Here is a 23,640-nt window from a genome sequence, read left to right as displayed (position 1 = left end):
TTTATTTCACAGCATCTTAATTTCACAGAAAAAACACAAAAATAAAATAAAAAAAAAAAAACCCAAAAAACAAACCAGGCTACAACTCAGACATTTAAATAATGGGAGCATGACAAAACCAGAGCAGTATTGTTTACAGGAAAATGTACAGCTTCTTATCAAGAGAGTTCTCCGTGCTGAGCCACCCCAGCAGCACCTTCACACAGCAAAAGAACCCCCACCCCAAACGTAAACCTGTTTCTCTTCAGAGCAAGAGGAGTTTGGCTGTGAAAAACGTAAACCAGCAGATCTGGGGTTTATTTCAGGTCCCACGTTGAGTTTACGAACAGAAAACGTACTAATAGTCCTTTGCCACATGGTGGCAGCTTTTAGGTGGAAAGAGAGAGAGATTCCCACACAGGACTGCGAGCTGCGCTCTGGAAATGGGAAAAACCAACACACAAACACACAGAACTGGTGCATCTCTGCAGAAGGGCTGTTTCTGCACAGACACACAAGGTGCCTGATGTACAAGCCCCAGGCTACGGCTCTGGGCAGCATCACCCCAGCCCCAGGCTCTGCCAGAGACTGGCACAGCACTCGCTGCCCTGCGTCATCTTTGGCCTGTGCTCCCAACAGCTTCTGAACTCAATTGTGTGCCCAAGCCAAGTTTTAGAATAACTATTAAGACAACATTCAGCATTCTGTAATTTAATGCTCCTTATCCTAATTTGTTCTCCTGGAAGAAAACAAAAGCTTGCCGGTTTGTGACGTGATTCTGGGAGTGTAATTACAGCCCAGATGGCCACTTCAACTAGACAAACTTCCACTGAATAGAGACTGCAAAGTGTTGCAGACCAAAGAGCAGTTTTTTTCCCCTTAGATGGTGAGAAAGGAAAGTTAATTTTGTTACGTAAAACTCTTTATACACTAAACAAAGAAGTTCCCAGAGGAAAGGTATTTTCTCATTTCATTCATACTATCCAAGCTTTTCTGGAGACACCCTGTGAGAAATTTCTTTGCTCAGTTGTACCTCTGTCCCCTCTACAATGCCTTGAGGAAATGCTGGACCACCTCAGCTGTCTCCACCACTGTTTGCTAGTTTGGAGGCTCATTGCACACTAGATGTTTAGTACATCACTATTTCTGCATGCAAGCACAGTTATATTCAGTAGAAAGTTTAACTAGTAGGTAGTTTTTTAAACCTTTTGGAAGATAACTGGCAAGCTTACTGTCTAAGCTATTAGCTACCATCTCCCTTATGGAGACTGGAAAATCCTTCTGTGTTAGAGAAATCACAAGCATATTAAATTTTACACAAATACTTTGAAGCTACATACAGCTGAACACAGTTACAAAAGGTTTGATAGTCACTGTAACTATTATATATGAAAAATACACTTTGAGCCCTACTCAAAGAGGAAGGGGCTCCAGTAAAGTTTGCTGCAGTTCTAATGAAGCCAAATTAGCTTCAGACAAAACAAGGCTGAAGAGCAAAGATTCAGTCTTGGTTTTGGCTACGACCAACATTTAATACAAGGAACAGGAATTTACATTACTTTACACATTAGATAGCAAGTCTCTGACCTCAGCACAGGGGTCTGGTGTTTCATTTAGGAGTCAAACTTAAATGACAGATTTCTCAGTCCGAATAGCCAACTATCAGTTTTGTTCCTTGCAAAAGGACACAGTTACTTATAATATTGCTTCAGAAAATAAACCCAAGCGCCAATACCACAGAAGGTTCCAAGTACAATCAAGAATTCATTCCCAACCTGGATATTTAAAAAATAAACAAAGGAATAGCCAATGTTCAGAGAAGTTATTTAACCTGTGCGTACGCTCTGGAGCGCTGCTGGGCACCAGTCGTTGGTGGCTGCTCAGATGTGCAAGAAATGCCAGTTTTATGAGGACCATCACAGTGATGCAACGCTTGGAAGAACCGAGTTAAAAAAAGTAGCATTTTAAATACCGAGCATGCTTTGTTTCATTGGCTTTGTTTGGCAGCAGTAACTCTACTGACTTCAGACCATATATAATACAGTCACATTAAAAAGGTGCTTATTTCAGGCTATGGAACACTGAAACAAATAAAAATCCTAAATGATACATTTGACAGAGAATTGCTCTTAGTCGAGCGCTCATCTTCCACTGAAGAGTGGATCAGGACGGCAATCACTTCCGAGCTACCTCGTTCAACACGTGGTACTTCATGACATTTTCAAACCATCTGTCCTTTTTTTTAAGTGAAATGTGTTATTTTTAAGGTATTAACAGCAAATAAATTGGAATGGAGTAATTTCAATCTCGCTACTTACAGATCTATAGAATCATAGAATAGATGCCCTGTGTATCCTTAGTGCAGATATACTGGAATTGTTTTCCTTGTATGCAAGGCCGATGCAGGTAAAGAAGAAATGGCTATACAAATTCAGGATTCCCCACTAAATAACAGAACTAACTTAAAAAGCACTGGTACCAGACCAGCCAGTTTTAGGCACATCTTTAAAAAAATAAAGTATGCATTTCATTAATGTAAAAATGCGTGAAGATTCTTCGAAATATCTGAACTTTATGGTGCACTGGAATGGAAGTGATGCTTCCCTTAGTTTCAAGGAATAGAATAAATGCTTAAGAAAAAAAAAAAAAATAACCAATACCATAGTATTCTTCATAGGGAAGAGCAGTTTTAGTAAAACCAAAAAAAGATAAATAAGGAGTAATAAGCAGCCGTGACAGCTGACTGGTGAATATTTGTGCTTTAAATGTCCAAAAAGAAAACAAAAAGTTCATTAACTCTTCTCGTACCATCCCCCAGGCTTGGCATCCGTGTCCACAACACACAACTGGACAGTCTGACAACACCCTGCAGCCTTCCAAACAAGCTGGAGCCGCGGCGGGACGCGCGTGGCGAGGCCAGCGGCACCTCCACCAGCAGCATCCAGGGATGCGACCCCCGGCACCGCCGGCTGGGACGGAGCTTTGGTTAAGACTGTTGTGTGAGCCGTCTGTAATGAGGTAAAACTTGGTTTTCAGGAAGATAAAGAGCCAGTTCCAAAGCTACGAGGACGGTGAATTCGAAACCGATGAGATCCCTTCTGTTGAATCTGAATCTCTCTTCTAGTTTCTATGACAGTAACAAAACAAAACAAAGGAGGGGGAGGAAGAATCAAGTTAATCCAGATGACTTCAAGGCACTGCTAAATTAAGTCAGCATAAAACAGGAGTCAGCATTGCATGGCCTGAGCTGTACCTACAGAATCATAGTGTGTTGCCAGAGATCAGCTTATCAGCTCAGCTGTGACACCCACACAACAGTTACTGCTTCTCAGGCAAACATATGCAAGTGCAAAAATAACTTTACTGTAGGATCATTAAGACATCAGCCTGCACCAGTCAGATAACTTAATGAATTAAAAAAAAAAATTGAGGGCCCTGATGAGACATAAAATTGTCTGAAAAGGCTTGTCCTAAATGCAAGCATGCACCGCTGAAAATCTTGGCTTTAATGCTTGTCTTCACCTATGAACCAGAGAGAAGGTTCTGACAACACCTGGAAGTCTGACAGTACTTACATCTATAAGGTGTTTAACTTCGTGTTTCCTGAGATCGCTGCTGATCTTGGCTGCGAGCAGGACGCAAGCACCAGCACACAGTTTGCGGTTCTGTTTGTTGAGTTTGCCTTGGAGGACGAGCTTCTCAAAGTAAACATAAGCCATGGAGACAGTAACGGGCTCCAGATTGCACTCTTCACTCAGGTTTCTCATCTCTCTCTTCAAACTGGGAATAGGAAAAGAGATACCCCCAAAAAACATGAGAGCTCTTATGAAATGCTCTAGAAATGCTGCAGTGTGGCAACTCAGAGGAGCATATGGGCAAGACTCCTATGTGGAAAACCACCACAAGTATTATCCTAGAGAGGTAAAGTTCAGCTGGCAGCAAGCTGGTGCAGCTGCACACACCGATTTAACCTGGCTGACAACATCCACTGTGGTAGAACAGTTCCTCATCATCTGCCCATAAACCAGAGCTTAGCTGCCTCCCTGACACACAGGCTATTGCTGTATGATTCCTTCTTGGCTTACAAACTGGTTTGTGATTCATATCATAAGACTGAACCGCTCTGACCTACAGAAAACCACATCAGAGCTGTGCAGATCACAGCAGTTGCTGTGTAGAGACCTGTCTACTACACACCTCGTGTGAGAGCCAGGTGTGAGGGGGAAGGCAGCCTGGTTTACACACTCCCCACCACAGCCAGCCCTTCACCTCGGCATTGAGGCAGACTTGGAGGTAGTGGTACCTCTCCTGGCTGCCACCCACTCCACATCTGCAAGCTCTCTGTGTGAATACATTACTCCAAACAGCTTGAAAGAGGAGTATGCAGGACCCTGCCACAACACAGATTGCCCAAGCAAGCCCTCACCTGCAGCTGAATTACACCTGGCCCTGGTGACTCGGCAGGATTGTGTTTAAGCCGCTATTTCAGCAGGCCCTGACTGCATTAATCACCCTGTAACACCAGCAAGATTACAGCTCTCTGAAGATGCAACAGTGCACCTCGCTGAGGAGCGGCCAGACACATTTATTGGAAGCTGAGAAATTCTGTGTGACCTCCACAAAATGCTTGTCTTTACCAAGACTCCTCAGATCTAACACCCTTTATCCTAGAATCTTGTTAGAGCCCATTGTTGGAGCCCATCAGTGAGTCTGATAATTGAAAGGCAAAAATAGCCAGAGAAAGCCAATCCAGTTAGAGTGGGAGTGCACTGCAGCCCAGCAATCAGGTTACAAGTGTTTGTTTCAAAGCTAACACTGCTTCACTGTTAATTGGATGGTAGTGTTAGTACCCCACAGTAGGTGAAACAAAACCCTTCAAGGTGGAACTGTGAAAACCAACTGCTAGCCCTTCTCAGCACCCTGAACATTCCTGTGCAGGGCTGTCACTCTACAGTCAGCTAAACTGGCAACAGGAGATTAGTGTTTAATCATATATGCTATTAATAGATCTAGTATTTGCTCCATACAAGTGGAAGATAAAAGCAGCCTCGTGCAGTGTAGAAGATGTTCTCATTACTCAGTGCTTATTTCTTACCTCCTGATTTTGCTCAGTGTCAACTTAATATGAGGAAACTTCTCTCTAAAGGTTTCATTCATATCCTTTTTAAGGTCTGATGGTTTCACATATTCTATGACTGTAGTCTGAAACACAAGAGGCAAATTTTATCATTTGTCTTGAGAACAGGACTGACAACCAAAGAAATCTTCCAAAGACACTAATGCAAAGGCAAACCCGAGTTTTATTATTCCCAATTTAACATTTCTGAAATGTCCTAAGGTTAATAGATCATGTTGAACCCCAACTACAGTCTTAAAAAACTACTAAGCAAATGGTTACAAGAAGTAAATGCCAGGTCGGCCGTCAACAAGTTCACTGTACAAACTCAACTGTTTGTAGTTTTCCTAATCAATTATCAGAAAACACACGACTTTTTCTTCCTAGAGGAATTTTTATTCCTCAAGGAAATTCTTCACAAGAGGATCTTCCAGGCACTCACTTGCTCCCCTGTTCAGGTGTGCCGGTCACTCACCATGTAAGAGGCAAAGATGAGAACACGTTTATGTTTTCCACAGGGCCACTGAGGATCATCCAGAAGATTTGGATCATACTCTGCAGCTTCCCCAGCTTCACTTCCTGAGGGAATGAGGGAAGCACATTGGGTCACAAGATATAGAGCTTGAAGTTCCCTGTTTCCTCTTTAAAAAAAAGTTTTCAGACAGCAAACACTAAGTGTTGGCAGATCTCGTAGTACGGGCAAACTTCAGCTACAGTCACACATTTGCCTTTTGTAAATGTACCAGTCAGGCTTTAAAATGATTAAAAAAGCCCAAACAAGCTCCTTCTCCACCATGTGCCTGACACACCATTTCAGACTTAGTGCAAACTGAGTTTGCCACCTACAAATGTACCCAGTAAACAACAAGACTGAATTCTTTTGCCTATATGTAACAGACAACAGAGTTGTCAGGTTTGCTCTTTTACACAAGAGAAGGGATTCTTGGCACAAACTCTTTGGCTTATGCATTGTTACTGTGCTAGAAGGCAAGGAGAACCACCTGGATCCATACACACCAGATGTTTCTTAGTGAGTAATATAAAACTTTACATTTCCAAGGAAAAGCTTTGTGCTCCTTGCATAATCAGAACTAGGCCAGATATATATGGAGGACGTAAGGAACATGTGAAAGTCTCCCTCCTAAGGCTCATCATTTAGATTTCACTAATGAGCCTTCTTTACTAGGCTCTGTTAAAGCCAGTCTCCCTCCAGCTGCCACAAATCCATCCAATAACACACTGACAGCTTGCAATTGTCTCAGACAAATCTGTGCCCTTTTCTGCTTTTCTGCTGTGTTCATGAGAGATGACAGGGCTGGTGCCTGTCCTTACCAATGTCTGTCCCTGCTGGTATCGTTTTTGCTGTCACAGGTTTGTATCTTGATCCAGGAAGACTCCGTGGAGCGCTGGCTCGACACGAGGGAACAGCACCGTAGCCATCGGCTTTGCGAACAACCAGAGCATTGGTTGGGTACAAGAATTTTGCATAGGACACAACCTTAAAGAAGAGAAAGTTGTAGTAGTTATGGGGGGAAGTTTACTGAAAAGCCTTTTTCTAGACATCTATGATTTTCCAACTCAGAGAGCCCCTGGAGTTTGTACTTGGGAGTTGGGACTTTGAAACTGTGGGACAGAAAAGTTGGATGAGGTATGCCTTGTTTCCACAACTTCAAAATGAAAGTGGTTTAGGAGATTTGGTGGTGTGGCAAAGGGGAGAATCACATCAGTAAAATTCTGGCAGTATACAAATTTCACTAAAGGGGTATAAATTTCACTCATATTTCTATCAAAGCATCACTCACATGTTGCCCAAGATAGCAAAGTCAAATCAGTTCCCCAGAAATGGAGGCAGAAGTGACCACAAGCTTCAACAGCCTCCTCAGAAGAAACATTACCACAGGCCAGAATTTCAAACTAAAACTTCCACTGGTCTGAAAAGCCATAGCTTTCACTTTATGGATAGCAGAGCAGTGCATAAATTAAGTAATCTGTCCCAGAATGAAATGGTTCCAGGGTGAAAATGTAAGTGTCCTTACCTTGCCATCAGCACCCAGCTCTACTCCTTCCAGTCCAAGCACCATCTCAGTGGAGACTGAAACTCCCCCAGAAGGATGTCGCTGCTTCTGTCCTTCCATTTTCAGATCACTTAATGCAGGTAAGAAAGGGCACTATTACAAAATGCATTACAAGCCCAGTTTCCTCTATGGAAAACCTCAGTTCTATTCCCTAGACAGAGCTGACAACCAGGTCTTGTGTGGGAACAGGGCAACTCCTCAGTCCCACCTCAGAGAAAGCATGAATTTTTAACTACTCTTTTCAAAACCTGGAGTTGTTAATCTCATTTTATTGCAAATCTGTACAAATACACCTGCCAAAACTAAACTTTCTGGTATGGTCTTTCTGCACAGGACCACACCATTCCCAACACACTAATGCTCAAACACCTCACAGAAAACATGGCACACATTACTAGCTCTCCAGGACCAGAAACTTGCCTTTCAAGAGCAATTTCCCAACCCCTGTGCACACAAGCTCAAATGAAGAATGAAGCTGCAGGACTTTGTGTCAGCGATGCCAACACGCGGTTTTGTCACCAATATTCCAATCCAAAAAAAACCCCCAGCTTTCAGTTGAAGAACTGCCTTGCCAGCTTAAAAGCAGAGCAGCCAGTGCTCAGAACTGCTCTGAAATAGCTCCAGTGACCTTGCTGCCTTTCTATTATGTGAGGGAATATTTTCCCATCAACTATTTTTATGGCGATGTATTTGCATACAATACAATTCCCACCACTAAGCATCCGTTTCCTTTGTCCATAAGTTACGTACAGGACAGAAGTGACAACACAATTGTTTCGCCAGAATTGGATCAGAATAGAATTAGTATTTTCTATGGTATATTTGTAGGTCACAGACCCCCACAGGATCAACTTAAACTTCACAAGGGACTGAGGAGAGATGAGGGGAAATCCAGTTTGCAGATTTTGTTTCTCATAAGTGATCACAATGACAGTTGTATACAAAAATGTAGTCCAAACACTAAAAGCAGTTTGAATCACTCTAAACTGTTTCTGCTTTTCCTAGATTGCAAATAGTGACATTCATGGCTTAGAGCTGAGAAATGGAAGAGCATCTTATTTAGGTGTAAATTCACTATAAACCCCTGAGGGTTTCCATTTAAGGCAGCAGCATCCTTCCCTGATGCTCCCTCTGCTTTTTTGCTGATACCATTGCTTGTGGCACTAAAGACAGTTCATTTCTGACCACTTTAGGAGTACAGAAAATCCTACACAGCAACCAACCTCAACATCTATTCAAAGCTGATTTCAGAGATTTAACAGGACTGGGCTGCTTTAAAATGCCAATAAACACTGGAAGAACAGCCTACCCTTTCCACAGTTTTTCTTTGGGAGTTTGAATGAACACTTCAACACTGTGGTAGCATCTGGTTTTACTGCTCTGACAGCAAGTCCTTGTCCTTACACATGAATGGTAAGTTAATTAACTTCACCTGCTTCAAAACAGGAGACCTACAGAAACGATGCTCATTTCAAAAGATCTTTTGAAACAACAGACCAGACATTTCACAAAGCAGTTCCAGAGACTCACCTGATCCGTAAACCCTCCCCGTAAGGTAGGATAGAAAAAGCCACGCACAGTGTTCGTTTAGCACAGATTAACACTATCCTGCAAGCAGATGGGAAAAGATCAGGATATGAATTAAGATCCAGAAGCTACAAAGCAGCTTTTTATGCAATATGAACACAAGACTCTTCTTGTCTTGCTCTGCAAGTCACACAGATCCTGCTATGTGTGTTATGTTTTCAGAAAGCAGCAGAAGAGCAGAGGTTTCATGCTGACCCTGCAGGTCCTTGGGGTGAAGCTCTGTATAAAACTCCAGCCTTCAGTGCATGCCATCACCTTGGGAGCTCCTCAAGGGAGAGTCTTTATATATATCTACATTTAGGTAATTTTTACATAAACCTTGTGGAAAGATGTAGATAATATTTTACATTTAGATGAAACCTCACACTTCTATTAATAATAAACATGAACACAGCCGCCCCTTTCTCTTCTGCTCAGCAACTGAGCCAAGAATTTGACTAAAACAAGTCATTCTCCTTAAATCCTCCTCAGCTCTGACCTCTCTATGTGCGAGAGATAAGGAAGGTGTTAAAAGAGAATGATTTAACCTCCTCCAAGCAGGATGGCAGAACCACCAGTGTGTTGCTGCAAACGTAGCAGATATGAGCCTTTGATAGAAGCGTGCATAAAACTAACAATGCCCCAAGGACATCCCCTTATTCCCACTGATGTTAAATGTCTAACTCCATGGAACTGGAATCTGCTTCTGGGCACATCCTATTGCACCTGAGCACAGGGGGGAACCTTGATCTCCACAAGTTACCTGCTGTTTTTGGTGTCATACTGCCTCATGTTCTTGATGAAGTGCATCTTCTTCAAACTTTTGTGTCTCGGAGACCCAGATATATGCTTGGTTCTGCAACGATAAAAAGAAAAACAAAAAAAAAACACCACCCAAAATCTGTTAAGTGCTCTGGGAAAAAAAAAAAAGTCATGCCAGTTGTATGATCAGATGGCAGCACTAGCATGCAGGACCTCAGATATTGGCGTGGAAGAGGGTGGAGGGAGGAGAGGACTGCATGCAACGAGTTGAGATTAATGCTGCTTTTGAAAAAAGTACCTTCGTACACTGGCATATTCCACTATGTCTTCTAAAAAGTCTAGAGAGCAGCGCTGGGAGATAAAACGCCTTCTGTAAAATGTACAACACCACGAAGAGTGAACAATATTAGTTCATGGCCTCTGAGTTTATGAACTGCAACAGATCTACGAGCTCTTAGGACAAATGGCAGGTTCTCTGGATTTTTTTGTTGTTGTTGCAAGAGTGCTTAACTAGGAATTTGGAGTTCCTAAAAAGGCCAAGAACTTGTCTACCCCTCTAGGACCCTTGCAATATGTATTTACACCAACTTCATTAACAAGAGCATTCACTGCTGTCCACAAGGAGCACCTACCACTAAGTTAAACATCAAGAAGTTTCCAAATACTCCTTTAAAATCTGACAAGAAATGTCACAAAAAGCTCCCCCTGTCAAAGCAAGGGAATAAGTGACTTTTTATTAATTTATGTTCAGATATAAGTACATCTGTATGATGACCAAACATCTGTGTGTATTCTCACTTCAGAACCCTTGTCTCCAGCTGCAGGAGTCAGCAGACTGAGAGCCTATGGCTGCAGCTCAATAAAATTGACAGATCTCTCCGGAAAAACAATGGAGAGGGTTATTAGAGGAAGCAAAAAGTATTTGGCACACATCTGAAGTCCAAGAATGGAAGATGCAAGAATAATAGTAGGAATCATGCGAGTTAGTGCAACAGTAATAGGATATTACGTTTAAGCAAAAAAAATAGGCTTTGCCAAAGTGAGATACATTACTTTTGTCCAAGTGAAGTCCTTCTTTGTTAGTAGAGATTTGCAAATGAATTATGCAACTATGACTGCAATTTCCATACAACAGTGCACTCGGATTAAACTGCCACCAGCAAAATGCTGACACAACTATGAGAATCCATATTTTCTGCTTTTTTTGTGCTACACTTCTAGCACAAGCCATGTGAGTTCAAATCCAAGGTTTTCTTCCCAAGTGACACAGTAACTCAACTGCCATGAAAATCAGGGTAGAAGCAGCACAGGAGACAAAAGTTGCCGAACTCCAGTTCAACAAAATCTACTTCTGGCAAAAAAATAAAAATCAAACTTTAAACTGCATCAGAGCAGACTCTCAGCTGTTCAGGCATTCTTAAAAGAAAGAAAAGCCCATGACTCAAACAGGTAGGAGGATGAAAAATTAGTGTCCATTTCTGTAAACACAAGAGAGGTAAATCCTCCCACAGGACTAACACCTTCAGTATTGCTAGAAACTACCTCCTACAAAGCAGCAGCCATTAAGGTGCTGCTGGAGAACATTCCTGGCACAACTTCAACAGCCTTCACCAGCACTTCTGTTTTAAAATTATTATTGTTCTTTTGCTTTTCAACAAGAACAGCACAGGAGCATTTAATGCTTTCACAAACATACGGTTCTCTAGTCTGTGCTGCCATCTAAAATGCAATAAAAAACCCTTCACAAAATGAGGAGGTGATCACAAACCTCCTGGCCCAAATGCAGATGGTAACATCCACTGATTTCCTCCCCTCCCAGGGGAGACCTGGCTGGCTGGAGACAGAAAGACGCCGTGTATGGCAAGCAAAGGGAAAACACAGCCAATGCCAACGGGCACTGGTACAAAAAAAGCATGTAGTTCTGTAAAAGGATGCTGCTGAAACAGGATGGGTTGGGAGAGACAGGACTAGAGCCTCACTAACTCCACAGTGCTGCAGATGCAACCAGCTGGCAATGTCAACACAGGATCTCCACGGTGGAGACCCGTCCAGGGTGTTACACTTCTGAACACTGCCCTGTGAGAAAAACACCTGAGCCTGCTGCTCCAAGAGCATATCTGGAAGTAAAACCCTGATGCAGCAAAGGGAAGATCCCACCCCTTGACTCAGAACCACAATGAGTCATCCCCACTCTGCCAACAGGAAACTTCATTTTTAGCTACACTTGTAAATAATTTCTGTCCTCAGCGAAGCTGTCACCTTGAAGGAGTCCCTGATGCTAAGCAAGACACTCCCCCTCAAACCTCAAAACAGGGCGTACATAAAGACCTCTCACTAATCCACAGAACCTGAAATAGTTTCTTTGCTCAATCCAACATTTTAGAGCAACAAAGCACCCTCACTGCAGTCTGAGACTTGCTAGTGCAGTACTTGGAGTGTGCAGCAAAATTTAACACTTTTTGAGTAGTCTTATAAATACACATACATTTCCTCTAGTTTGAGTGCTCTCCTCTTGGAACCAACTCACACCTGAACAACAGGCTGCACAGGATGGCTCCAGTGACTGCCAGCTCTGATGACACAAAAATGTTGAGTCACCTATCCCATGCCAGGCAGCTTCATCTGGGATAACACTTCTTGCTTATGGTCTGATCCACTGGAATTCAAAAGATTTTAAGTAGTTTACACAGTGTGTCTGTTGCTAAATGCAACCTAAATACTAAGAATACCAACATCTCTCCATATGCTGTGCAGTTACCTTACATACACCCTTACCCATGTGCGACCTGACACTCAGAAACTGAAGTTTCCAACATTAAAATGTTTATGGGTTCCATGGAGAAGGCTGCAATTCCAACAGGACCCTAAAGGAAGTTCAAAAGTGTCTGTTTGCCAGTACCAGCTATTGCCCTGACAAGCTATACAGGGTTTGGTTGGTTGTATGTCCTTGGCCAGGAGTCACTTTCAGTTGCCTCCCTTTATTTCAGGAGCCAGCAAAGGCCAAAGCAGGACCATCCTAGATCATTAAAAACAGCAACTGTGTTTACACAGCCAGCACCTGGAGGGGACCCACCAAGAGAGAAAACACACACAGCACATGCCCAGAGATAAGGGGCTATCAAGCAGAGGAATTCTGGATTACGCCTTGGTTTGTTATCTCCATGTGCACACATGGGCTCACACAATCCAACGCTGCTGCCAAATCCTGTATGAGCTAAACACCCACTTCGAAAAAGCCCACAAACCCCCCTTATGTTCAGAGAAACCACAACAAAAACTACATTCAGAGCTACATTTTGACTCCTGCCCTGGGGAAGCAGTAGCCAGCCCACACATTTATCCTTTCTGATGGCTCTCCCATTGAGGGAACCCAACTTTTGAGTGGTTCCAGCTTCAGAGTTGTCCTCTTCTGGTCCTGCCCACCAAGCACTGGCAGAGAAACTCTCTGCAGAGGGTGAACACTGGACAAGCGGCATGTGGGAATCTCCAGCCCCAAGGGTGACACAGCTCTTAAGCACTCCCAGGAGAACAGGACACAGCTCAGAGCAATCTATGTATAGCACTGGTAATCCCTACACTTCCCCTCTCATGAATTGAAAGGAAAAAGCTGGTTAAGTCACAGCTCCAGATTAAAGAGCACTGACCTCTCTGATGGCTTGCCAAGAGTATTTTCAAACTTCCCACCTACACTGGGCTACCTGCAGACACCTAAGAGGACAAGAATAAATTTTGGGGATGTTCCTGTATTTGGAAGCCCAAGTTTCTGATTCTTTAGCAAGGATTATTGTTGAATGTGAAAGAGGCTAATCTTGTGCTATCAGATGTGGGTGGTTTCAGGCTCAGACAAGCATCTTCCATTCCTGCTCCTGGGCCACTGTGTCCTCTAAGGGACATTGGGGCAGCCCTTCGGGCACCCAAGACCCTGCTCGGCACTCCCAGGTTATGCAACAAACAGCCCTCAAAACCTCATTTTAACCTCTTAATGTTGGGCCTTAACCCCTAATACTGGGCCTTACAGAGGCCAATGATCTTTCTTAAACCCATGTGTAGCTGCCATTTGGCCATTCTGAAGCTCCTCTCCCTTTTGCCCTTCTGGTTCCTGCACTTCTGACACAGCAGGTGAACAGACCAGTTGGCCTCGCTCCCTCCTGAAGGGTGAAAATGGAAGTTTCTAAAACCTTACTGGGATTCTCCCCCATTCCTGATTAACCCCCATCCCTCTCAGGGACAGGCTTGCAGCCTGAGCCCACCACACAGCCAGAGTTCAACCCACGCTCAGCTGCCACCCTGAGTTCACCTCCTGCCACGACTTCTCATCCTCATCACTGCCAGCATCACCAAGCCCTGTGACAAAACCATTTAGAGATGCTGCAAGAGCTGGACAGTGACGTGGCTGGAGACCTGCTCCAAAGGGCCCAGCAGGGTGGATTTGTTTCAGATGGAGCTGCATCCCTTGCCCTGCTGATGCTGCTTGTTGTACCCACGCAGGCACACACCCCAGGCACTGGACTAAAATTAGCAGCAAGGCTGATATCCTCTGTTGCTCTTTAGCCATCCATGGACTGCTAATAGATGGGTGGAATGGGGTAGGTCAAGGATTTTTAATTACTGTGTAAAATTAGGGCCTAATAGAATTCGGTTTCCTATTTCCCACTCAAGTTTTATTTTAATGTGATGCCCCTCTGTAAGGTCCTTTACAGGCTTCAGTATAATCACAGCTGTCAAGGGGCTGAGTTATTAATATAACAAGGACAAAAATAATTTATTGGTTTTTGGAAGCACTAGCTTAGTAACAACTGTCAAAGGTAATTTGCACAAGAAATCCAGATCCCAAATCCTGTTTACAATAGGAAGACATACCTGTCAGATTTGGTTTTCCAAGACATACTTTAAAGATTAAGCTGTATTGTTTTCATTCCTTACAGGCAAGCCAGCAAACGGATATGAATTGTGCTTGGGTTTCACTAGGTAAAATACAGGCATCAAGGGATTAAGAAAACTAGTCCCAGTTTTTAAGCTTACTTTTTAGCAACTGCCATTTCTTCTGCTGTCCAGGAGACATTTACTGTTTCCAGGCTTGCATCCCAGAGTGTGTGAGTGGGAACATCCCTGTTCTGCTATCAGTGCCCTGTGCCTCTCCACCCTCGGCACTCACATTAATGAGTTTCCTGCTCAAAAGCAGATTGAGTACAGCTCACTGGCAGCAACAAGTTCTCAGTAATTAAAGCCAAAACGAAGTCAGTCATTTATCTTGAATCACATCAAAACCATGTCTTTGTAAAATAAATAACTTCACAAGGAATCTGTACCATGAAGTGCCCAGCACTGTGCATGCCATTTTCATGGATAGATGGTTTCAGCTCTGATGTTCATCGAGAGGCAGTGGCAGAGAATGCACTTTCCATCACCAACAGTAAGGACCCCAGTGCTCCTTCTTCACAAAGTCAGCTACTCACTGTTTTATGGCACCACAAACGTGCAGTTTGGATTGGAGGCCACCGTCCCAGGAGCTCTTTCTGACATTTGTTTAAGTATCAGACTGCCAGAGAATAAATACAAGTCTCACAGTGGGGTAGTTTAACTTATTCCTCCAGTAATCTTAATTTTAGAGAGTAAACTGAAATCAGGCCACATGAGCACAAAAAGTACTTTCAGGCTTCAGAGCAGGTCCCTGTGTGAGACCTCAGGAGGAGGGAAGAGGTCCAATTCCTTCACCTTTGTGTTCTTACGCAAGGCTTGTTTGCAAAACTGAAAGGGCACCAGGGGCTTTCCTGCTGTTCCCAAACACTGCACTGCTACACTCCTCCAACACCAGGAAAGCCACATGGAAGGAAAGAATGTGTCACAGCCTGTGGGACAGATGAGAAGGAAGAGAATTGAAGTATAATTTGAATGAAGGTGGAGGCAGAGTAAGTGGGAAGCTCACTAAGCCTGGAGAGTTTTAAATACTAACAAGGAAAGAAATTAGATAATCTTCACAGCAGCTGCTACTTCACTGCTGATTCACAACCACATATGATTAAGACCTAATAGAAAACGAGCTTTGTATTCATGCCGTTTCATAAATCATATTCCCTTGGTGCTAAGAGTGTTTAGACAATCCAAGGATAAAATAATGCCTTCCAGTAGGCATTGTGAAAGCCAGCTGTTGCGACAGAACCACCAAACCAGATGTAAGGTTTGCTGTGCCCAGAGCCCAATCCTAAAATCCCTGCTGCTTCTAACAAAACAGATTAGATGTGCTGGCCAGGACACCACCAGTATTTCTCTGGATTTCTACCAGTTTCTGGAGGTGTTCCTAGCTCACCCACCTGGTTCCCTTGTGCTTTGTGCTCTGCTTACAAAGCACTGAACTGCTGACCAAAACAGGCACGTGAAATGCAAAGTGTGTCCTTGATGACACTGTGGGCATTATGCTAGAAATATTCATGCACTTCACTGAGAGATGATGCTGTCATTTCATCATGTGCCTTGTTAAATAAAAGCCTTCAGCACAACAAAAATCATTACTTAAAAAAACCCCAAAAAACAAAAAACCAGGAAAGAACCTTTTAACTGGGAAGGAAACGAAAATTTAAAACACGTGACTGGGCAAAATCCAGTGAAAGCAAGTTTAGAGAGGACTCACAGTGTTTTTATGGGCAGCTGGTTCTTCCCAATGCATCAGGCATCCCCTCCAACCCACAGTCAAGAGGTTGCAGCCTCACCAGGGCAAAATTTTATGCTTCACTGTAGCAACCACAACAGAGCAAGTGCAAATCTGCCCATGCTGTTGAGCAAGCAGCTCTGACCAGCAGCAGTTCAGCCCGTGCTGTGGGGACTCCAAAATGAAACAGCTACCCAGGTCCAAGGCAGGTCTGCAGCCTGGGTACACCTTGGGTACCACCACACTGAGCAAGGGCTGGAACAAGGGGAGCACTCCCTGGAAAGGGGAGAGTCTCGGCAGTGGAGTCAGCCAGAACCAAGCTTTTAGTTTTAAAAGACCCAGTATGTCTCATGAATCAGAGGGCTGCCCTGTGAAGCACTTGGCTTTGCTTGCACTTACGAGATCATCTAGATAAAGTTTCTTCATTTAACACCTTTTCCAGGGAATGAACTATAATAATTTAAGTAGGTTAAATACACAACAGCTATAAATCAAAGGTTGGAGGAGTTTAGAGCTCTGTGTTTGAAGAGCTGGCCTGAAAGAGTGGCTTTAGCTGAGCACCCTCCATCTGCAGTCACCTGCTCCATCAACAATACCTCATTAAAGAGCCCATTGTGAGTTTTCTAAACTCGAACCACAGAGCCTGATGCCTTCAGAACAACCTTCAAAAGAGGGCTCAAAAACATCTTCAAGCTCACTCAGCCTGACAGCCTCACAGCTTTAACTGGCTGACAGATGGAAAATGGGAGGAACACAGGGTTTAATATACTATATATAAACTAAATAATTACATTTAATATACTAAATATAGCTAAAAAAAACACATAATGCAGGAAATAAAAAAAAAAAAGTCTTTAACAGAGATTTTTGCGAGTCACTTCCTCTCTCTCCACCTGTTTTATTTTCCCTTTCAAACCAAAGAAACCATACCCAAACCCAGAGCAGAAGGGCTTGTCTGTGCCTCAGAACTACTCCTTAGAACGGAAAGCAAAGACTCTTCCATCCCTACCTCATCCTACAGTTCATAGTAAATTACAAAAAGCTGAGAACCACTGCTAGTAACTCTTCTGAACCAACTCAGTGAGTGCCAAGAGCACACGTAGCCCTGATGGAGAAGCTTCACCCCAAGCTGGGCGAGACATCCATCCCTGTCAGCTGGCAAAGCAGATCCAAATTTGGGCAGCCCACGTCTCTGCAAGTATCAAAAGAGGACTTTGAGGCTAAGCAGAGTTATGGATGGTAAAGACACTGACAACCTAAACGGTGTCCTGCTCACAGGCACCCACAGTACTCAGCTGAGCTCTGGGAACTCTGAGTGCTCACACTGGGAAGGAGGCACTTCACCAGCTGAGAGCTGGGAAGGGAGGAAGGCAAGGAGGAGATAACTGGTTTTCACTGTGAATCAAAGAAATGATGTCTTAAAACCCAGTCCACAGAGATCCTGCAGACTCCAGGGTCAAGAGTTACCCTTGAAAAACAATGGTCCAATGAAGCTTTTGTTGTTTTTCCTAACTCAAAGGAAGCCTGTAAAATAAATCTGGAAAGTGAAATGTTAAACAGCCATGAATGCTGTGCTGCTGTAGAAGGTTTTGACAGTACATTCCAGTCCACAGCAGTGGAACACCAGGATAAGGAAGCTCTGACTGTAACACTCCTACAGGGCTTGCTCACTGGAGATCTGAATGGGGGCCCAAAAAGTAAGTTGTTCAGTTTTTTTGTATTTAATTTAGCAACATTTTCCTTCTTGGCTGATGACTCATTTACTTGAAGCCTGACAACAAGCCACACTCATCACCTCCTGTGGAGAGGAGCTTTGAGCTGGTGGCAAGGGAAAAGGAAAGGTGGAAACAGCACTTCCAGAGCATCCCCTATCCCACAGCATCCTGAAACCTGCTGCCAGGGCTCCTGCACAGTCCCTTTGAAAAGCTACAGCATCTGTCCACAGGTAAAATCAGCTGCAAGTGTAGTTAATTCCACACAGGCTACTCCTGCCTAGAGAGCAATGTTACTTTTAAGCCTCTGGACTCTCTTAAATGAAGAGGTCAAATAACCTTGGTGCTAGAAGCGTCTCAGATTGTCTGATCCAGACCCATTCACAGAGGTGTGCAGGATACAAGGTCGTGGATTTTCTGATCTCCAAGTTTCCTGCTAGGCACAGAACTTACTTTTCCTGGTTAATATACCTGTGGCTGGGAATGACTACAGGCAACTATAAAATATTTAATGTTGGGCACATGCAATTCCCCTGCAGTTGCAAATACGAGAGAAAGCTGCTGAAGCAACCTGCTTGTTGGAGAGGAGTCTGAGGCCTTCACATTTCAGCTGACTTTTAAATACAGTTCAGGTTTAGAGTATGTTCACTTTCAGCCCCAAGCAGCACACCCCAGTCTACTGTTCACCTCTGAAAGGTCAAAGCTTTCCAGCTCTGACAGACCTTGCTGCTTTCTGAAAAGCACCATGTGTTCAGCTTATTCCAAATAAGGCTGAAAATCAAAACTAAGACTTTTGAACATTTTACTTTATCCATCTCAACAAAATCTGTTTATTAGGAGAGGGTTTTTAAAAAAATATTTATATTTCTGGAAGTGACAGCAGCAGCTAAGCTGACAGCAGGACAAAACAACACATTAACCATCATAAGCATAAAATCCTGACCAAGCATTTCTGCTGTTTCCACCCAAGGAACTAATCTGATCACACCTATGTCAGCAATCTCGCATCCAATTAAGACTTAAAAGCAGAGTTGGTCCAAAGTGTTGCTGTTATCAACTACTGTTTAAACTCCCACTCTTAAAATGACCTAAATTTGCTGATAAATCAGAAATGACTGAGCTATCACGAACACTCAGTTCAGCTCCCTGACCACTGAACTCCAAGGACATTAAAGCATCAGTCTCAAATAATTTACTCTCTGTATTTATTCTTAGGCCCAGCAAAATGCAGCAAATTATGGCCAAACCAGCTGCTTTACATTATACTATCCTGAAACCTCAGAAGCACAGCAAGTATTGACATTCAGGGCTGTTGTTTCCATTTTTCATGCTTTCATAACCTGGCTATTTCCAGGGCCCTCTGTTATCTGTGTTTCCCCAGAAAGCTCTGCCAGTTTCAGACCCAGCTGCAGAAATTCATTAAAAATCTGTGAATGGTGATTTGTTCGCCCTTTGCTGCCTCCCTCCACTGCTTTCTGTGAGGCTTGTTCTTTCAAAGAACAAAAGAACAGAACAAGATGGAAAAGGAGAAGGGAAGAGGGATGGCAAGCAGATTAGGCAAGCTGGTATAACACAGCATTGTAATTTAAGATCCTGTAAACAGAAGATTCCTTAGGAAAACAAAAGTGGAAGATAAAGTCATTAAGTTTATAATGCTCAGCCGGCAGCACGAAGAAACCGAGCATCTAGACCGAAGGTGCCTCCTCTGCTGAAGTTTCCATCCTAAAGGACCTGACAGCTATTGAGAAACTCCAAGGAACTCCAGGTTACATCAGGCGAGATCTCTTGTTCCCTGGGCTGTACTGCATGTCCTGCCTGTTGCTAATAACTAACCACCAACTCTGGCAGAGGTGCCGTCTCGACCTGCCCCGAGCCCCGCTGGCCGGTCTCATCAGCTTCTTGCAACTTCTCAATCAAGTCAGACGAGATCAAGTTTTGCAATAGAACTCTGCCCAACGATACCATCAGTTCTAGATAGAGATCTTCATGGATTGGGGCAAGCCCCAGCACAATGAAATCCCCAGTCACAGCATGGATTGCAGGAGCACTGGTCACTGAACATGGATGGAATGAGTCTGGAGACCTTCAGACCGTGCTCCTGGAGCATTTAAGAGAGGCTCCACTGAAGAAAATTCAAAGCAGCTCTTGACAGTGACTTAAAAAGGACTCTGAGAACACCTGCCTTAAGTGGGCACCAAGGATTTAAAAGTCCAGGATGGCAGTGCAGATTCCACCTCCCTCTTCCCTCCTACCACTTCACATGCCTCTACCTTTGCAGGATGCAGGCAGTTAATCTAGAGCAGCAACATCACTGTATGGCAAAGCAATGCTCAGATTCTCAACTCCCAGTAAAAGAAAACCCATTTTGTAACTGTTGATTTCTGAATCTTGTTTTGTAAATAGCTCACCCAACACAGTAGGAGAGGAAGCACAACCACCACCATCCAGCAGCAAAGTCCCCAAATCATTCCTTGTGTATTTACACCAAGAGGAGATGCCTCTGCTCCACGGGGATGAAGGGATGCTCTGTTGCAGTACAAAGCACAGAACTCTCCAGTGAAAAAATAAGTGCTCTAAGTCCCTCGCCCTGCAAGTTGCCAGCAAAAAAAAGGAAATATGTTGGGTCTAACACATCCCCACAGGCAGCATAAAACTGTCCTTTTGTCAGAAGATGTGTGTATCTCCATGTAAAGATGTGGACTTTCTGCCTGATAGTTTCAGCTGATGCTCTTTTTCTTTAAAGATAAAAACCAGATGAACTCTCACTCCAAATCACCCTCGAAAGTAGTATACAAACTGATTAATGCCATACAACATACTTTTTCAGCTATCTCTTCCAATCAGAAAAATCATGGTCTGTTTTGTCATTACTCAGACAGGAGCCTTTTGATTCCCTTGATTGCGCCCTTGCACTTCTCTCTACCTTTTATTTCTGATTCATCATTCTTTCCAGGTGGATTGATTGAAATTACTATAGTGGAACAGCTAAAACCTGGTGCCAAAGAAAGGGGACATCAAATGAGAAGATCCCAGGAATATTTTCTTGGCATCCTATTGACTTGGAGCAGGAAGGGGAAGGATGGAACCATTTACATGAGATCCATCAGTCCAGAACTCCATACACACAGACACACCAAATGCCACAGCCACACAGGGAACTGTGCTTGTGAAGCTCTTAATGCAGAACTTGCCCTCAGGGTCTCTACCTACAATATTAAAGCAACAAAATGAAATCACACAGCACCTCGTGCTTGTGGACAAGGAGTGCTGGGAAGGAACTGTGCCACAGCAACGCCCTCACTTCAGACTTTGGTGCTCAACAAGCGGCACTCAGCAGTGCAATCTGTACATCCAGGACATCCAGAGAGCAGGCCCAGCTTCAATTTCTCCAAGAAAAGCAATGGGTGGTAAATAACAGTTCAAGAAGGAAAAACACCACAGGAGGGACAACACATGAGGACTCCAGACATTACTGAAAAACAGCCACTTCTCTTCAAATCCACCTGAGCCTCCAAGTAGCTGTTTCTGGGGATACACAGGACACCTCCACTGTGAGATGCACACTGAAACAGAATACCCATCAACTGCATTAGCAAGCTCCCCAGCTTTAAAGCACTGACAACATCTCTATTTCAGCTCACTAACAAAGCTCTGGACGCCACTGTAAAGACCACAGAGACTTAAAGCCTTTGATACCGCTGCCTATCTGCAGGTTCAGAGGGCCAGCTCACTTTACAGAGCTGTTTATGCAAGAAACAGCCTGAAAAGAGTTCTTTCAGAGCTCAAATCCCCAAGATCTGAGCAAGAGCCCGCCTTCCAGTCGACTGGAAAACCAACACATCCAAGCTGATAGAAGTCCCTTGGAAATGCAATAGTAATCCTGCTCTGAAGGCCAGAGCATCCTCCTCTGAGGCTGATTCCAAGTTCCCAGCGCACAAGCATTCATTAACACAGAGTTACTGCAGAGACAAGCAGCAGAGAGCAGGAGAAGGCACGACACCAGCAGTGTGCACGGAGGAAGCGTCCTGCCTAGCAGTGACCCTGACAGCTCCATCTGGAAACAGAAAAAAGCAGAAACTGGGGCTGGGCAAAAGCAGGAGGCAGGGTTCGGGGTTCCGCAGACCTGCAGCCAGAGCCTGAGCGAGCGATCCCCTCCGCAGATTCCACTCATCCTCCGGGGCATCCTCCTTCCCCGGGGCCGAGCCGCGCTCCCGAAGCCGGGATGGGCAGCGCTCCCCGGCTGGATCCCCGCGCCCCTCCGGCCGGGATGCCGGGGCAGGTGCTGCCTCCCGGGGCCACCGGGGGGCCGGCGCCGCCTCCCACGGCCGCTCTCCCCGGGGGCGCCCGTTACCCATGCCCCGCTCCCCCCTCCCGGAGCCGCCGGCCGGTCGAGGGCCCTGGGAAAGTCCAGCTCTTCCCAGGGCCCCGGGGGGTCCCGGCGCTTCCCACGCCCCGCGGGGTCAGGGCGGCAGGGGCGGGCCGGCCCGGCGAGACCCGTCCCCTCACTCACCTCTGCCGCTGCGCCTCCAGCGCGAAGCCGCCGCCCGCCGCGCTCTGCGAGGGGCTCAGCAGCCCCGGGGCGCCCGGCTTGGCGGCCGCCAGCATCCCCGGCAGGGCGGGCGGCGCCGGGGGCGGCGGGCACAGCGGGCCGCCCAGCAGCAGCTGCGGCAGGAAGATGCCCCCGCGGGCGGCGTCCGCATCCCCCTTGGCTCCGGCGGCGGCCAGCGGGGGCACGCCGGGCAGCAGCAGGGCGGGCGGCGGCTGGCATACGGGCGGCGGGGGCAGCAGGCGCGGGGGGGCTCCGGCCGGCTCCGCCGCCGCCTCCTCCCCCTCGCCGGGGCCGGCGGGCTGCGGCGGCTTCTCGGCGGGCGGGCAGGGCGGCCGCCCGTCCAGGGAGATGTTGTTGAGGAAGAAGAGGGCGGCCTGGCGCCGCCGGGAGTCGCCCCGCTTGCGGGGCGGGCGGGGAGGCGGGGAGCCGCACGCCGTGGCCGCGGCCATTCTCCGAATGAGCCGCGCCGCCCGGGCGGGGCGGCAGGAGCGCAGCGCGGCCCGCGGCCCGCGCGCCCATTGGCTGCGTCGCGCCCGAATGCAAATGAGACCGGCGGCGGCCCCGCGCTCATTGGCCCGCGGCGGGTGGCCCCGCCCCTCCCCGCGCCGGCCCGCGGGGCTCCGCCGGGTCCTAGCGCCGCCGGCCCGGGCAGCGCGGGGGGGACCCCGCCGGGCGCGCAGGGGCTGCCCCGGCAGACAGGGGGTACCGGGACCGGCACCCCCGGGCCGTCACTCTGCCAGCCCCTTCCTCCCTCTAGTGCTTCCCTACCACAGCCACAAGCGCACCGTGTCCCCGCAAAACCGCCCACCGTGCCCCCCCAACCACTCGAAGTGTCCCCTCGCAAATAACCCACCGTGTCCCGTTGTATGACTTTTTAAAAACTTCTCCACCCACCGTCTCCCCCCCACAAAGCCTCGGTCGCACTGGTGGTGTCCCGTTCCCAAAGCCTCCTGGCCTTCCTGCAGGCAGGAGGGCACATCTGTTAAACCCATCGCGGTCGGCTGTGCCGCGTCAAAGCGCTCCTACAAAAGCGGATGAAGGCTGTCGATCCTCTTGCTCCATCCCAGCAGCCTGGGACCCAGCCCTCCTGCAGCTCGCAGGGCTGAGATGGACCCCAGCTCGCCGACCCCGGCGGTGCAGACCCCCGTGCACAGCGCCTAGACTCACCAGCAGCCCCGTAACCCGTGCAAAGGGATGGATCCCCACGCTCCCAGCTCCTGAAGCAAAGCCAAGGC

The 23,640-nt window shown here is 46.1% G+C and overlaps 2 protein-coding genes across 3 annotated transcripts in view; both read right to left on the bottom strand.

Moving 5' to 3' along the window:
- On the bottom strand, positions 1-22,854 carry CABLES2 (Cdk5 and Abl enzyme substrate 2). Of its 2 annotated transcripts, XM_050313455.1 has the most exons (10): positions 22,367-22,854; positions 9,797-9,868; positions 9,500-9,592; positions 8,701-8,778; positions 7,132-7,240; positions 6,428-6,593; positions 5,571-5,674; positions 5,075-5,181; positions 3,555-3,759; positions 1-3,106 (listed from the first exon to the last, which is right to left on the bottom strand). In XM_050313455.1, exons 1-10 carry the CDS (start codon positions 22,852-22,854, stop codon positions 2,966-2,968), a joined length of 1,563 nt encoding a protein of 520 aa, XP_050169412.1. In that variant the 3' UTR covers positions 1-2,965. The 2 variants fall into 2 exon arrangements, with proteins under 2 accessions (XP_050169412.1, XP_050169413.1); XM_050313456.1 differs by lacking the exon at positions 9,797-9,868.
- The window catches only part of RPS21 (ribosomal protein S21), a 289,916-nt gene that overhangs the window by 5,393 nt on the left and 260,883 nt on the right, over positions 1-23,640 (bottom strand). The gene's annotated exons all lie outside the window — the stretch shown is intronic.

The sequence above is a fragment of the Myiozetetes cayanensis genome, unplaced genomic scaffold, assembly GCF_022539395.1.
Source record: "Myiozetetes cayanensis isolate MyiCay16 unplaced genomic scaffold, myiCay2020 scf19, whole genome shotgun sequence".
NCBI lineage: Eukaryota > Metazoa > Chordata > Aves > Passeriformes > Tyrannidae > Myiozetetes > Myiozetetes cayanensis.
This window is presented reverse-complemented; position numbering and strand designations above follow the sequence as displayed.

What these genes read in the sequence shown, in the direction of transcription:
- CABLES2 (XM_050313455.1), bottom strand. Translation starts at nt 22,854, where the DNA reads ATGGCCGCGGCCACGGCGTGCGGCTCCCCGCCTCCCCGCCCGCCCCGC. An exon ending in GGGGAGGGTTTACGGATCAG is followed by an intron (nt 7,241 to 8,700) that starts GTGAGTCTCTGG and finishes ACCTGCATTAAG; the next exon opens with TGATCTGAAAATGGAAGGAC. An exon ending in TCATCTTTGCCTCTTACATG is followed by an intron (nt 5,182 to 5,570) that starts GTGAGTGACCGG and finishes CTTGTGTTTCAG; the next exon opens with ACTACAGTCATAGAATATGT.